Below are 15735 nucleotides of genomic sequence, written 5' to 3' on the forward strand. Positions count from 1 at the left end.
CATCATTGGTGTCAGTGGGAGCAATCGTGCCCCATCATTGGTATCAGTGGGAGGAATAGTGTCCCATCATTGGTGTCAGTGGGAGGAATAGTGCCCCATCATTCGTGTCAGAGCAAGGAATCGTGCCCCATCATTGGTGTCAGCGCAACGAATCGTGCCCCATCATTGGTGTCAGTGGGAGGTATAGTGTCCCATCATTGGTGTCAGTGGGAGGAATAGTGCCCCATCATTCGTGTCAGAGCAAGGAATCGTGCCCCATCATTGGTGTCGGAGCGACGAATCGTGCCCCATCATTGGTGTCAGTGGGAGGAATAGCACCCCATCATTGGTGTCAGTGGGAGGAATAGCACCCCATCATTGGTGTCAGTGGGAGGAATCGTGCCCCATCATTGGTATCAGTGGCAGGAATAGTGCCCCATCATTGGTATCAGTGGGAGGAATAGTGGCCCATCATTGGTATCAGTGGAGGGAATAGTGCCCCTCTTTGGTGTCAGTGAGAGGAATCGCGCCCCGTCATTGGTGTCAGTGAGAGGAATAGTGCCCCGTCATTGGTGTCAGTGGGAGGAATAGTGTCCCAACATTGGTGTCAGTGGGAGGAATAGTGTCCCAACATTGGTGTCAGTGGGAGGAATAGTGTCCCAACATTGGTGTCAGTGGGAGGAATAGTACCCCACCATTGGTGTCAGTGGGGGAAGGAATAGTGTTCCATTATTGGTGTCAGTGGGGGGTGGAACAGTGCCCCATCATTGGTGTCAGTGGGGGGGAGGAATAGTGCCCCATCGTTGTTGTCAGTAGGGGGGGAATAGTGCCTTATCTTTGGTGTCAGTGGGGGGGAGGAAAAGTGCCCCATCGTTGGTGTCAGTGGGAGGAATAATGCCCCATCATTAATATCAGTGACACCAATGATGGGGCACTATTCCTCCCACTGACACCAATTACACTTGCTGACCCCTGTTCCAGTATGGTGCTGCAGCAGCCAGCATATGTTGGTGTCAGTGAGAGGAATAGTGCCCCGTCATTGGTGTCAGTGGGAGGAATAGTGTCCCAACATTGGTGTCAGTGGGAGGAATAGTGTCCCAACATTGGTGCCAGTGGGAGAAATAGTGTCCCAACATTGGTGTCAGTGGGAGGAATAGTACCCCACCATTGGTGTCAGTGGGGGAAGGAATAGTGTTCCATCATTGGTGTCAGTGGGGGGTGGAACAGTGCCCCATCATTGGTGTCAGTGGGGGGGGGGGAATATTGCCCCATCGTTGTTGTCAGTGGGGGGGGGGAATAGTGCCCCATCTTTGGTGTCAGTGGGGGGGAGGAAAAGTGCCCCATCGTTGGTGTCAGTGGGAGGAATAATGCCCCATCATTAATATCAGTGACACCAATGATGGGGCACTATTCCTCCCACTGACACCAATTACACTTGCTGACCCCTGTTCCAGTATGGTGCTGCTGCAGCCAGCATATGTGGTTGCAGCAGCACCTCTGCACGGCACACTTACCGGCCGCTCCCTCACTCGATTTTCGCGGGGCCGCTCGGCTCTGCCTCCTCGCCGGTGATTGGTCGCCTGTGTGCCTTTCCTGAGCTACAGTTCTGGCGGCCAACCACCAGTGAGGAGGCGGAGCCGAGCAGCCACGCGAACATCCAGTGGCCGAACTGAATGAAGGAGCAGCCGTGCTTCCTGGACTGGATCGTCGTGGGACTGGGACCGGAGCCAGGTAAGAAACAGCAGACCCTTCATAAAAAGTGCCGCCCTGACACCAAGTGCCAGTATGCCGTATATCGGCATATAAAATGACCCCCGACTTTTGAGAAGATTTTCAAAGGGTAAAAAGTCGTCTTATACGCCGGAAAATACGGTATGAGGAAAAAAAATTGCATATTTTTGCTGACATCTCTCCAGAGACACTAGCAAGAAGAAGATTCTTGAAACCATTACAAGAACATGTGAGAGAGAAAAAAGTCTGTTATAATTGGGGCTTTCCAGCATGCTTAATTGGCTGGAGAGTTTCCTGAAGACTTTAGTGGCTTCCGTGAGAAACTTGATTTACAAAAAATAGAACTTGAAGGGTGGTCAGAGGGTCTTAATGTGAGCGGTGGGCAGGGGGTAGGAAAATGGCAGCTGGTAACTAGGAAGAAGTAGGGAGACAGGGTGTAGGTGGGGATTTGGTGGATAAAGTCGGAGAGCAAGGGTAGAGGGGAATGGAGGAGAGTCCCTAGGCATAGGGTAGAAGAGGGGACATGGTTCCTCTATTTTCTCTCCTCCCTTCTTTTCTTTTTTTTTTTTTTTCTTCTCCCCACTCCAGCGCTCCCCGACCCTTTCCCTGTCATGCCATGGTTGCCCCTGCTCTTGGTACCTTCCTGTCTAGGTGTGATGATGACTGGGATACAGGGAGAGATAAAGAATATTTTGTTCAGGCGGGCAGCTCGGAGGCCAGACATGCTGTCAGACTCCAATCTAACTAATGTCACAAAATAGGGATTGAAGTGGACGTGTGTGTTTTGAGTCTCACCCCATTTTAGGAATCACTAGTGGAAATGACCCATGACAGATTCCAGGGCATTATGTAGGCCATGAGGATCTTGGGGGGGGGGGGGTTGGGGAGGAAGAGGGGGGAGTGGGAGAGAGAGGGTAAGAGGTGGGAGGAGGTAATTGGAGGGAGGGGGGAGAAGGTCCAGTTCTTAAGTTGTCTATATCTGTGTCCCTGGTGAAATGATAAGATAGAAAAGGAATATTATAAATGAGTACAATCAAGTTCATGACTTATAATGTGAAAGGATTAAACCCCCCCGATAAAAAGACATAAGATTCTTAGGGAAATATACCAACACTCCATGGACATAGTGTTTCTACAAGAGATACACATAACTTATGATACAAATGTTAAGTTATACTTGATGTACTATCCAACATGGTATTATGCTGATTCCCCAGTTAAAAGGGCTAAAGGAGTAGCGATCGGGTTTTCAAAAAACATTAGCTTCACCCTGGAGGGGAGAGTGGAGGAGCCAGAGGGCCAGTTTCTACTCCTGAAGGGAAGACTACAAGGAATGAAGTATACACTAGTTAATATTTACTACCCAAATAAAAACCCAGTAACATTCCTGGAGGGTATGTTAAGTAAAATCTCTGAATATAAAAGGGGTAATATGGTTGTGGCAGGAGATCTTAATTTGTGCATGGATCCGTATTTGAATGTGTCATCTGGTATGACGAGAGAGGGGGGTAGGAAATTAAAATTACTGAAAATGTTATTATACCAAGACCAATTGACCGATACTTGCAGAGTAAAACATCCAAGAGAAAGAGATTACACCTTCTTCTCTCCAGTACACAAAACATACTCAAGATTGGATTATATATTGATCGAGCATTGACAACTGGAGTCATTGGTTAGCTCCAAAATTGACGTTATGTCTTTCTCTGATCATGCTTCTGTCACAGAGAGACTTCGACTTCGGGTTGGTGTGGAGCAGGGGAAAACAAATACTTGGAGATTAAATGAGACACTCATACAAGATCCTGAAGCAGAGAAAAAGATAAGGCAGGAAATTGAACATTTTTTTGAGTTTAATGAGAACAAGGAGGTGTTGGTAACCACAGTGTGAGAGGCTCATAAGGTATATATTAGGGGAACATTGATAGCGATAGGGGCAAAAAAATGGAAAGAACGGGGAAAAAATTAAAGAGGTTGATGGAAAAGGTATATACAGTAGGTTGGAACAGCTACATAAAAAGATTGGAGGCATGGATATATAACAGAAGCTTACAATTAAAACCCACAGGTATGGTGTAAAAGTGGCGCACACACTTAGCAGTGATAAACTAATCATACCAAATATTTAAAAAAATGAAACAACCAATAATATTTAAAAAAAATGCCATTAATGTGTCAAAAAAATATAAAGTGAAAAAATAAATTAATGTGAATCCAAATAAAACATCACATATTTAAATCCACCATGTGATGAAACAATTTCCAGTGAAAACGAAGAATATGCAGTGATTAAAAAAAACTCAGTGGTCACAGTGCGCCTCCACATGGGTGTGCACTTATTAGTGCTTTATTGTCCTCTGCTTTGGCAGGTGAGAAAAAGAAGAGGGCTTTAACTGGTAAGGGATAATACAAGAGATGAAAGGAGTCCCCAATATCCACTTGTTCAGCCACCTATGCACAAGGATCTCACAAGGTATCCGATGTCACTCCATGAACAACCATATCATGTAAATAGAAGAAGGAACAAGGCCCACTCCAATGGTGTAGTACAAAAATATAGATTGCTTTATTGCTTTAAAAGTTAAACTTACAATGTGTACAAAAAGTATAAGCCCAAATGCAGTGTGAAAAAACGGAGACTGCTTAGGTGCTCTCACCACCTCCGGAACAAACAACATCAGACACCATCGCGTCACTTTCATTTACGGTCCCGCATCACTTAAGGTTTGCCGCACCATCATGCTCGGACGCATAGGTGGCTCAACAAGTGGATATTGGGGACTCCTTTCACCTCTTATATTATCGTGTACTAGTTAAAGCCCTCTTCCTTTTCTCACCTGCCAAAGCGAGGACAATAAAGCACTGGTAAGTGCAAACCCGTGTGGGGGCACACTGTGACCACTGTGTTTTTTTTTTGTCACTGGATATTCTTCGTTTTCACTGGAAGTTGTTTCATCACATGGTGGATTTAAATATGTGATGTTTTATTTGGATTCCCATTAATTTATTTTTTCACTTTATATTATTTACATATTAATGACATTTTTTCATTGTTTAATTTTTTTAAATATTTGTTATTTCTATGATTAGTTTATCACTGCTAAGTGTGTGCGCCACATTTTACACCATCACTGTGGGTTTTAATTGTAATTTTATTGGATTTATTTACATAGTGGCAGCAAGGGATGTTATGGTATTGTTATTTTCACATATGATTGAAGTTATTTCTGCATCCAGTGCAATATTGTGTATTTCACTATTGATTTAATACGTTAGGTTTCGATTAAGCATATACCTGAAGATAACCCTTAGAAGAGAATAATTAAAAGATCTCATGGAACAGGAGGTGAGGAGGATATTTAACAGGGTATCAAAAGAAAGATATCAGTGGGGGGAATAGACCTGGAGAATATTTAATGAGGAGGTTAAAGGAAAAAAAAATTTTTATAGGTAAAATCCAAACTGACAAAGGAAAATGTGTGTATTCCACCACTGATATCGCTAATAAGTTCCAAAAATACTACAGTAGGCTTTATAATGTGAGTCCTAGAAATCAAAAAGAAATGGAAGAAGATATGAAGAGAAAAAGGCAGAAATACTTAAAGGAGGTGGATATGCCTAGAATAGCAGAAGAACAATTAGTGGCCCTTGAGAGAACTATAACCTCCGGAGGAAGTTAGTTTGGCCCTGAAGAACATGGCCTCAGGAAAGAGTCCTAGTCCGGACAGGATCACTGTAGGCTATTTAAAAAAAATTTGAGATCTTTGGTTCCTAAAATGTGTGGTTATATGAACTATAAATGCTTGACGAGATGGTATATTACACTGAGTGTGGCACATAAGCAGCAAGCTGCTCTTTCACCTTTATGTTGGAGAGGTTGTGGGAAAAAGGGTACAATGACACACGGTGGAATTGCCCGAAAATACTGGATTTTTGGAAGGAAATAATTCATGGTATCCAGGAAATTAGTGGGACTACTAGACAAATGGACCCATGGAAGTGCATATTTTATTTTGAGATTATAGGCAAACAGTGTAAAAACTGGGTATTATGCAATTTAATTAGTGCAGCCAGGGGTCTGATCCCCAGGTTTTGGCAAGTTCTGGAGCTACCAAGAATAACTGATTGGTTAAATAGAGTGGAAAACATTTTTAGGATGGAGGAGCAGTGTCATTTGGAGGAAGAAAAAATGAAAGAACTTAGGAAAACGTGGGGTTGCTGATTAGATTTTAAAACATCCAAGAGATACTTGGAACTGGCTGGGAGTTCAGGAGAAAAAAGCCCAGAGAGAACATGACAGAGAACCTGAAAGTAAAAGTGGGTGTGAGAGGGAAAGGGACATAGATCATGATAGATAAATATAAGTGGAGTAAGAAGTTAGTTAATTAGACCTGGACAGGAGTGGTATGGGGGGGGGGGAATAGAGGGAAGAAGTTGTAAAAGAGATTTATGTGATTGTACTGGTGATTGTGAATTATAATGGGTTGTTATATTTTTGTATTGAAAAATGTAATAAAAAGATCATTTAAAAAAAACAAAAAAAAACATGCTTTAATGTTTCAGCTGTCAGCTAAATGTAAAAGAATTGCTGGCAATTACAAATTTTGCAGACAAAACGGCGTGGGGTCCCCCCATCCATACCAAGCCCTTCAGGCCTAGTATGGATTTTGAGGGGAACCCCCATGCCAAAATATTTTTAAAAATGGAATGGGGATTCCCCCAAAATCCATACCAGGCCCTTATACTAGCTCCCCCCTGAACCATACCAGGCCACATGCCCTCAACATGGGGGGGTGCTTTGGGGCAGGGGGGTTCCTCCCCCCAAAGTTCCTTATCCCCATATTGATGGGGACAAGGGCCTCTTCCCCACAACCGTGGCTGGTGGTTGTGGAGGTCTGCAGGCGGGGGGCTTATCGGAATCTGGAAGTCCCCTTTAACAAGGGAGCCCTTAGATTCCACCGCCCCATGTGAATGAGTCACAAAAAAAAGTGGAGTGTAAAAAATGACAGACGATAGTCTTGAAAAGTCCTTTATTAAAAACAAAAATAAAAAAAATGTTCTCCAAAGTAGTTCCAACGTCAATCACGAAGCTCGATGCCACTGCTGACCCGAAAAAAAAAAAGGCCCTGCTCTCGACACTGGCTCCTGCTGTCTGACAGCTGTGCCAGTCTGACAGTTCCTAAATATCTAGGAGGTGTGGCCACCCAGTTGATTTCATCTTGACATTGTGACATCGTGTGCTGTGATTCATGGTATCCAGGAAATTAGTGGGACTACTAGACAAATGGACCCATGGAAGTGCATATTTTATTTTGAGATTATAGGCAAACAGTGTAAAAACTGGGTATTATGCAATTTAATTAGTGCAGCCAGGGGTCTGATCCCCAGGTTTTGGCAAGTTCTGGAGCTACCAAGAATAACTGATTGGTTAAATAGAGTGGAAAACATTTTTAGGATGGAGGAGCAGTGTCATTTGGAGGAAGAAAAAATGAAAGAACTTAGGAAAACGTGGGGTTGCTGATTAGATTTTAAAACATCCAAGAGATACTTGGAACTGGCTGGGAGTTCAGGAGAAAAAAGCCCAGAGAGAACATGACAGAGAACCTGAAAGTAAAAGTGGGTGTGAGAGGGAAAGGGACATAGATCATGATAGATAAATATAAGTGGAGTAAGAAGTTAGTTAATTAGACCTGGACAGGAGTGGTATGGGGGGGGGGGAATAGAGGGAAGAAGTTGTAAAAGAGATTTATGTGATTGTACTGGTGATTGTGAATTATAATGGGTTGTTATATTTTTGTATTGAAAAATGTAATAAAAAGATCATTTAAAAAAAACAAAAAAAAACATGCTTTAATGTTTCAGCTGTCAGCTAAATGTAAAAGAATTGCTGGCAATTACAAATTTTGCAGACAAAACGGCGTGGGTGATTGGCCAAAGCAGTGCACCTGACCTGTGGTCAGTTGCACTGCTTTGGCTTATCACAATGCACTGTCAGAGCACAGTGCATTGTGATAAGCCAAAGCAGTGCAACTGACCACAGAGTCTGTGGAGCAGTGCAACTGACCTGTCAGAGCACAGTGCATTGTGGGGCATGGCAGTCAAACAGCCCCCCAAATGCTCTTAGCGTTTGTGTGTGCCAGCCAAAATCCTATTCCAACCAAAATGTTTTCTTTTTTCCATTTTGCATAGACTTGGGAACTACTGTTAGGGTTTTATTGTATGACCCCATTGAAAACTTTACTCACACCCTGTCAAGAAAGGACAAAAAAATGAGGAGGGTATCAGTCCCTGAGACAGGAAGATATAGACAATTACAGCCTGACAGGGGTTCTAGCAATCTCAATTTTGGCCTCACTAGAGGATGTCCCACCATTCCATGTCCCTAACAGGAAGTGAGGGGAAAACTCTCCAATGGGAATACAACTCACTTCTGAGAACCTGACGGAGGTTCTATCCCTTGCCGCTAAGTAAAAAAATAAGTGAAGTTAGGCTTTGCATAGAAGCTATGAATGTTTAAGTTAGCTTAATTAGAAAAAACTTTGTTATTTGTGACAAACATTCCTGGTTTTGGCAGATTTTTCAGGCTGGGTTTTCATTTCTGTGTACTTACTGGATGGTCCTGGTCAAAATGTGGCTCAAATTTCACAATTAAATGCTGCTTGTACACATCCAGGTCTTGAACTTTTTTTGGAAAAGAAGGAGCTGTATAAAATATATTAAAATATATGCATCATTAATTGTTTACCTTTACTTTTGGAATGCATTATTAAACATGATATAGCAGTTGTCAATGCACAATGTAAATTAGTATAAGGGTAATGAGGAAATGGCTCTGAAAGATTGCAGTAGACTTTGTGATAGAAATGTTTTACATTATCATAGCAACATTTTGATGGTGCTTCCATGAGTGGAAAGTGGCCTATAAAGCAATTCTACTTACAGCACATTATTTTTGGGCTGCTATAGCTGTAGTTATATCCTTGGTTATGGTGGACATGGATTACCAAAGATCACCCCCTGACTTAACTCAATGTTGCATTTAGATGAGAATCAGCCCATCTAGGGTTTATTGAGGAAACAGTAACTTGCACTCCTGAACAGGCCTGGACTGGGTCAAAAAATAGGCTGAGCAGCCCAAAGCCCGGGGACCCTTTCCTCGGAGCCCGGTAGTGGAACGCCAGGGCTCGGTCGCAAGAGCGACCTTTGTGACCCTTGTAGTTCCGCCACTAGAAAAAGAAAGGAAGAGAAGAGAAAGAGAAGAGGAAGAAAAAGGAAGGAAAGAAAGAGAAGAGAAAGAAAAAGGAAGGAGTGGAGGAAAGAAAGAAAGAGAAGAGAAAGAAGAAGGAAAGAAAGAAAGAAAGAAAGAAAGAAAGAAAGAAAAGAGAAACAGGAGACAGAGAGAGAAAAAAAGAGAGAAGTAAAGAAAGAAAGGAGAGAAAGAAAGAAGAAGGGAGGAGAGAAGGCACAAGGCTGGCTGGAAGTGTGGGCAGGGTAGACACAGGAGGAGAGGGTGGGAGGAGGAGGGGCAGCTTTCTCTCTCCTCTTCCGTCTGTGGTGGGGGGGAACTGTCAGCACTGGGGACGGCATAAGCTGACAGATCCCCCGCAGTGTTCCGAGGGATGAAGGGGGTCGACCACGGGGGGAGCATACAGGATCCCAGGACATGCAGCCTGCAGGAGATGGATAGGAGAGGTGGCCGGGTGGGACATAGAGGAACCGAGAAATACATGGTCCTCTATGTGCCGCCTGGCCGCCTCTCCTATCCAGGCGGCCCCGACCCACTGGGCATATGCCCGGGGTGCCCTATGGCCAGTCCGGACCTGCTCCTGAAGATTGGTAGATCTCATGCAGACAGAAACACTTTGCTGGGGCTGATCCTTCCTTTTTTCAATAAGAAAGAAGGACATACCATACTATACAAGTTCTAACAGCTGAGCTGTAAGATCCTGCACAGTGGGTAGTCAGAAACAAATAAATGTAGCATTGAATTGGTTATTATCTTATAGCAACCCATCAGATAATGTTCATTTGGCAAAGCAGCTTAGTGAATAAAGTAAATACATATTCAAATCAATCACTCCAAAGATAAAATCCTGTTATTGTTCTGCCCATGAACTGGTATTCAAAGGTTGAACAGCTTCATTTTATTCACTAAGCTAAATTAAAGTGGATGTAAACCCAAAACCAAAAATATTATATTGTAAAGCGCTAAGTAAACTGTTGGAGCTATATAAATCCTGTATAATAATAATATAATAATTACATGTAGGCAGGGCTAGTGGTAGCTTAGAGAAGATAGCTAGGAAAGAAGATATTCTTCACTGCAACTCGCAGGAAGTGACAAGGACACTGAATGTCTGGCAAGATCAACAAATGTTTTCTGTATTTGTTGAAAGTGTTCTTCACTTAAAAAAAAAAAATACAGCCAGTACATAAATTGCAATTTATTGCATTTTTGATCTCGGGCTTGGTCATCCTTTAAAATCTACTTTACTATCCAAAATTTGGTAAGTTACCCAATTTTCTTGTATTTTTGTACTTAATTTGCAAGCAATAATGCAATTTTCTGAAAAAATTAGCACCACCAAAATTGACAAGAGGTAAAATAACCAAGTAATGGCTATTGCATCAAAGCATCTAGGCTTATTCTTTTCAAAGAAACTCCTTCTTAAACCAATACCTGACATAAACAATATATTAACAGATACATCTCTACTAGATGTGATTATCAGGATAAAGATTACAAAATAAGAATGTCATTTAATATTCCCTTACGTAATTCATCTTTGACTATTTTCACATCTCCTGACATCTTTTTTAAGGAATGTGTGAGAATGTTGATAGAAGAGTTGGGAATGAAGCATTTCAGATAACACTCTAGATCCTCTTTCTTCTTGTATCTTACAGCAGGTCTGGTCTCCATGTGAAGAACATAGGCTTTGTATTTCTGGAAATGAATGAACACGAGAATACATGAAAGCTTGAAAAATGAACTATGTTTTTCTAGTGCAGGAAAACATACATTTCTGCACAAGTGTGAATGAGCACTTACATCAGCGTCTTCAGTCCCCCCTTCACCTCCTTTATTTCCCCCTTCTACATCACAGTCCCCCTTCAGGCTAGGCGCACACTGTCATGGGTGGTAGAGGGTGCGGAAAAGTGTGTAAATCGCACCCACAACCACTTGCAGCTACACCCACAGTGTGTTTTCGGATGGGGGAAATCACATGGGACAAAAGCACCATGCAAATTCCCAGCGGCTGCATTTTTAAAGGGTGCAGAAACCTTTTACCTGTGTTTCCTGCAGGTACAGCAGCCCATTCAATGTGAGCCACAGCAAATGCATAGGTGTGAACACACAGATGTTACAACACAGCCCTCCCATTTTTTTCACCAGTGCCCTCAGTCCCCTCATCCTTACACCACAGTCTCCTTCAATCCTAGTCCCCCCCACAGTCCTCTCTTCACATTACCACCCCCCTTCCCCCTTACACCACAGACCCCCTCATCACAGTCCCCCTCTCCACACTGCAGTCCTTCCTTCATATTGCAGACTCCTGTCCCTTTCCTCACAGTACTAACTTCATACCAAAGTCCCCTTCACATTAAAGCAACCACCTGACTACCTTTACTGTCCTACCTTACACACAGGGTTGGAGGTGCAGCAGGTCTGAATAGTGGTTGGGATTTTTCATCCAATTCTTAATTTGAAAAGTCCTGCCCTCTATTCAGACCTGCCACACTTACAATCTTTTGCGCTTCCACAAGGATGACAGTGGCAGTGGTGGGCAGGACAGGACACTCAAGCATCTATTTGGTGAGGCTGCAGTCCAGTTCGGACTGTTACACGGTCCACATACGGACCACGGTCACCATTTAGTGATGCCTGATCTAGGATAAATTACATATAATGTAAACAAACTGTTACACTCAGGAAGAAGGGGAGAGGGTAATCTCATGATATCTGTAGCACGCATAAGTTTACTGATATAGTTTATAACTTAAATTTACAAGTCATACATAGTTCAACTAAAATAGAAATATTCTAACTAATAGAATTCCCTGGCTACAGATCAAACACAAAATGTAGTGCATGTAAAGAACATGCACAAATGCATAGTGTATAGTATATAATACATACCTAACAATGTCTCTTGCACACTGCAGCTTGAAAAAGCTCAGTACAGCTTTTTTATTTTCTTTTTACTGATCTAAAATGTAGCCCAATTCTTACAATGTGCCTGAAAACACAGGCACGTAAACAAGCACTGCGTATTCTTGAGTAGATAAATAAATAAATATCCGTGTTCCTGGTCAATATATGCGCCAATACGCACATGTGAGAGCATATATGTGCATATACGCACATGTGAGCATGAATAACAGATTTTTACATAGGAGTGTGTTATGTGCATAAATGCATGCAAAACAAATGTCTGAAATTATGTCCATAAATGCTGACGCTCAAACATCAGTACCGATGCAAAAGGCCTTATGAGGACCATATTTTAGGAAATAATCAAAAAGTAGTGGAAAGAGCAACAACCAATTAGAACTCATTTTACAGAGGTAAGACTAATGAATATTTAATTCAGACTGGACGATATGGGTAATGCACATTGCATATAGTGCTGCCAAGAAGCAGGCAGATAAAGAAGTTGTTTTTTTTTTCATCATCATCAAGTAATGTAATATCATAAAAAGCCACTTAAAACATTTACTAAATTTAAATTACTAAAATGATTTTAAAATTTATATAACAAGGTTACAGCAGTAACATTGACTTTAAGTTTATATGACAAGGCTACATACTATAGATTTATACATATTGGTTAATGCATTACATACAGTATTTTTCTTCATTAAATATGTTTCAGTGGCTTACAGAGTATATACTCAAAACTACTTTAAGCCATAAGCAAACCTAAAAGATGGTAAATCTTGAGAAGAATCAACCAACCCTAGTAATGAGATGGGAGAACAATAAAATCCTAACCTAAGGTTGCTAACCCTTCCTTACTGAGCCATCACTACAGTTTCACCTTTGATCTGAAATATTACCATTCTAAAAATACTATTTGCCTGGCTGTTTCTGGTTTCTGTAGCTCAGTATTACAGATTCGGTACAAGTGTGCAGCACATGAGTGCATGCAAAGTGTCATAAAGTGTTACTTTGGTACTTGTTGTAAGTCAGTGATTTGGAATGCATGAGCCAAAGCATCAGCATGACAAGTAGGCAACTAACATTTTTAGAACAAAAATCTAGCAGCCTTTTTACAAATCTCTCATGACAGGTATGTCTCGGATCTAAGTTTTTTAAATATCCCATATTTACTTTTTCTCTTGCAGTCTTCAGGCTGATTGGGTAACAGTCTTTCCTCTTTTCCTCATTGACAACGGGCAGGTCCTTCCTCCTGGACTCACGTATTGACATGTGAGTGCCACTTAGTCCAGGAATACTATGAGCCCAGGCTGGGTGATGACCCTTTCCAAGAGGGCTGGTCAGTGACAGCCTGGGTTCACAGGAATTGGGTTGGATGGTACTGAATCAACCCCAAAGACTGGGGATATCTGGTGGCAAGGAAAACCTATGTAGGGGGCAGATCTGGGTTGAAGGTGTATAGTGCAGCAAATGCTGCTTTTTCTTTTTAACAGATGTAAGACAGCATTGTTTTAAAAAGAAAATGTTAACGTTAACTTAACCAAATTATAGCAATTTAAAACATGCTGATCACTGGGATAGACAACATGTTAGCTAGCACCCTATAAAGAAATTATTGTAGTAATTGCTATAGTCAGCAAAGTTCATGGTAGGGTTGCATGCAGTGCATTTACCTGTCATAACATGTTACATGTTACACCCATATTCAGGGTGTAACATGTTATGATCAGACCAGCCCCCGATAACCCTGCTCCCCTGCTTTGACAGGACAGTTTTTCTCCCCCCTCGCTAGCTATCAAATTTTTAAAAAAATGTGGCCATGCGGGACTCCGCACATCCGGATGCGTCACTCATTCACTGTGTTCTGTCACTGTCGGCTGTTGGCTTGAAGTTCTCAATGTACAACCATGGCACTGTGGAGCACTGTAGAAGTTCGTTGAGTCTTCCTGTCAGTATATTTGCTTGCCTGTACATCACGTAAGGGCAAGCAAATATACTGACAGATCTGCAGGAGACCTGCATGGTACCAGCAATCTGCTGACCACTGGTGCAACGATTTACAGGCTCCTGCAACAAAAATCTTAAATGCAGATTTTTCTACCTGCACAAAAATGTGTATTTCTTATTTTTTGTAAAAAGGTGAACTTATCCTTTAAATTACTACACTTGATTATGACAATTACTTATTAGACTGTCTTTTAAAAAACGTAATATATACTGGTAGAAATTTCACAACTCACATAAAGACATTCACATTGTATACTAAAGGTGAGCACATGTTAAAAATGTGATATAATAAATAAAAGACTGGGTATCACAGGAGTAATATTTTTTTTTCTCCATACAATGATTAAAAAATGCAACCTATTAGGAAACTAGGAAAAATTGTGTATTTTTTGTAAAAAGGTGAACTTATCCTTTAAATTGCTACACTTGACTATGACAGTTGCTTATTAGACTGTCTTATAAAAAAACCATGTAATATATACTGGTAGAAATTTTACAACTCACATAACGGCATTCAAATTGTATACTGAAGGTGAGCACATGTTAAATATGTGATGTAATAAATAAAAAACTGGGTATCACAGGAGTAATACATTTTTTTTTCTCCATACACTGATTAAAAAATGCAACCTATCAGAAAACTACATTCCTAACACCACATTAGTAGTAGTAAAATCATTAACAAAATGTTTGGAAATACGTACCATTCAAGTATGACATGATGCTTTCACAAATTTCATTAAATTAGAAAAACAATATTATAATTACAGAAAAAGCTTAAACTATTTTATTATCCATTGAAACCTCTGGTTTGATTGCATACATAAAAAAATGAAATATTAATAACTATTTATTTTCACACAAAGGATGGAATAAATCATACAAGATTTAACAACTTTTAAATAAATTAGGGTTTGAACTTATCAACTTCTGTCCATACAAAAGAATTTGTAACTGTAATTTGTAGATTAAGATTACATATAGATTTATTTATTTCTCTTTGCGTTCTGTTCCATTTTTTGGTAATTTTATATTTGTGTACTTTATTCTTGTTCTTAATGTTCATTTGTGTTACTACATGTAAAATCATTAAAAAATGTGACCATGTCCTTGATCTGTTTGTTAAATATTCTATGTGAAATTGGGTAAATGATCTGGTCTATTGATTGTAAACACATTGATAGTGATGACTGATTCGACTCTATGACAAAATTTGTTAAATATTCTACATGATCTGGGGTAAAGGATCTGGTCTATTGATTGTAAACACATTGAAAGTGATGACAGATTCTGCTCTATGACAAAATTTGATACTGAGCAAATGAGAAAATCTTCAAATGAATTACCTTACATTTTCTAGGGTCTTCAAATACACAGTTATTACACAAATGAATGAGGTGGAAAACACAGACATGTGGTTACTTTACCTCTAAGATCTTTAAAATGGCATTAAGTGAAGTAGTGTTAGGGCTTCTGACTGTAAAAATCAGATTTAAAGTGGTGCCAATGTCTTCTCCCAAGTCTCTGTTATTTCCATCTTGAGGCTCAGGTGCAGATAGGACTGAAGGTTCATTCTCCTTGCAAGCATCTTCTCTGAGACTCTGCCTCCTGCATTGACAGGCTCCCACTTCAGCCCTCATGTCTAACCTGCTCTTAGAAGACAGTAGAATAAAACAGCATTTAAATATATGAACAAAGATATTGCTTTTTCTGTACCACAATATGATTCTTTTTAATAAAAGCACCAAAACATCCACATACCTGATTTTTAACTGTTTCACTATTAGCGAACCAACAAACTGACCTGCAGTAGAGTAGCTTGGGTCCTTCTGCCCCATACAACTATGACTTATATA

The 15735-nt window shown here is 40.8% G+C and overlaps 1 protein-coding gene across 1 annotated transcript in view; it reads right to left on the bottom strand.

Annotated features, from left to right (window-relative positions):
* Positions 1-15524, bottom strand: part of LOC149471231 (tyrosine 3-monooxygenase-like) — a 77340-nt gene extending 61816 nt beyond the window's left edge. The window contains exons 1-3 of the mRNA XM_089652737.1: positions 15307-15524; positions 10486-10657; positions 8321-8412 (exon numbers count right to left, since the gene is read on the bottom strand). Of these exons, the coding sequence (XP_089508863.1) occupies positions 8321-8412; positions 10486-10657; positions 15307-15519 (477 nt within the window). The 5' untranslated portion in view covers positions 15520-15524. The remainder of the gene's footprint in view (positions 1-8320; positions 8413-10485; positions 10658-15306) is intronic.
* Positions 15525-15735: the final 211 nt, after the last annotated feature.

This window comes from Staurois parvus, unplaced genomic scaffold, assembly GCF_062004578.1.
Source record: "Staurois parvus isolate SC_StPar_1 unplaced genomic scaffold, SC_StPar_1.0 ptg000025l, whole genome shotgun sequence".
Lineage (NCBI taxonomy): Eukaryota > Metazoa > Chordata > Amphibia > Anura > Ranidae > Staurois > Staurois parvus.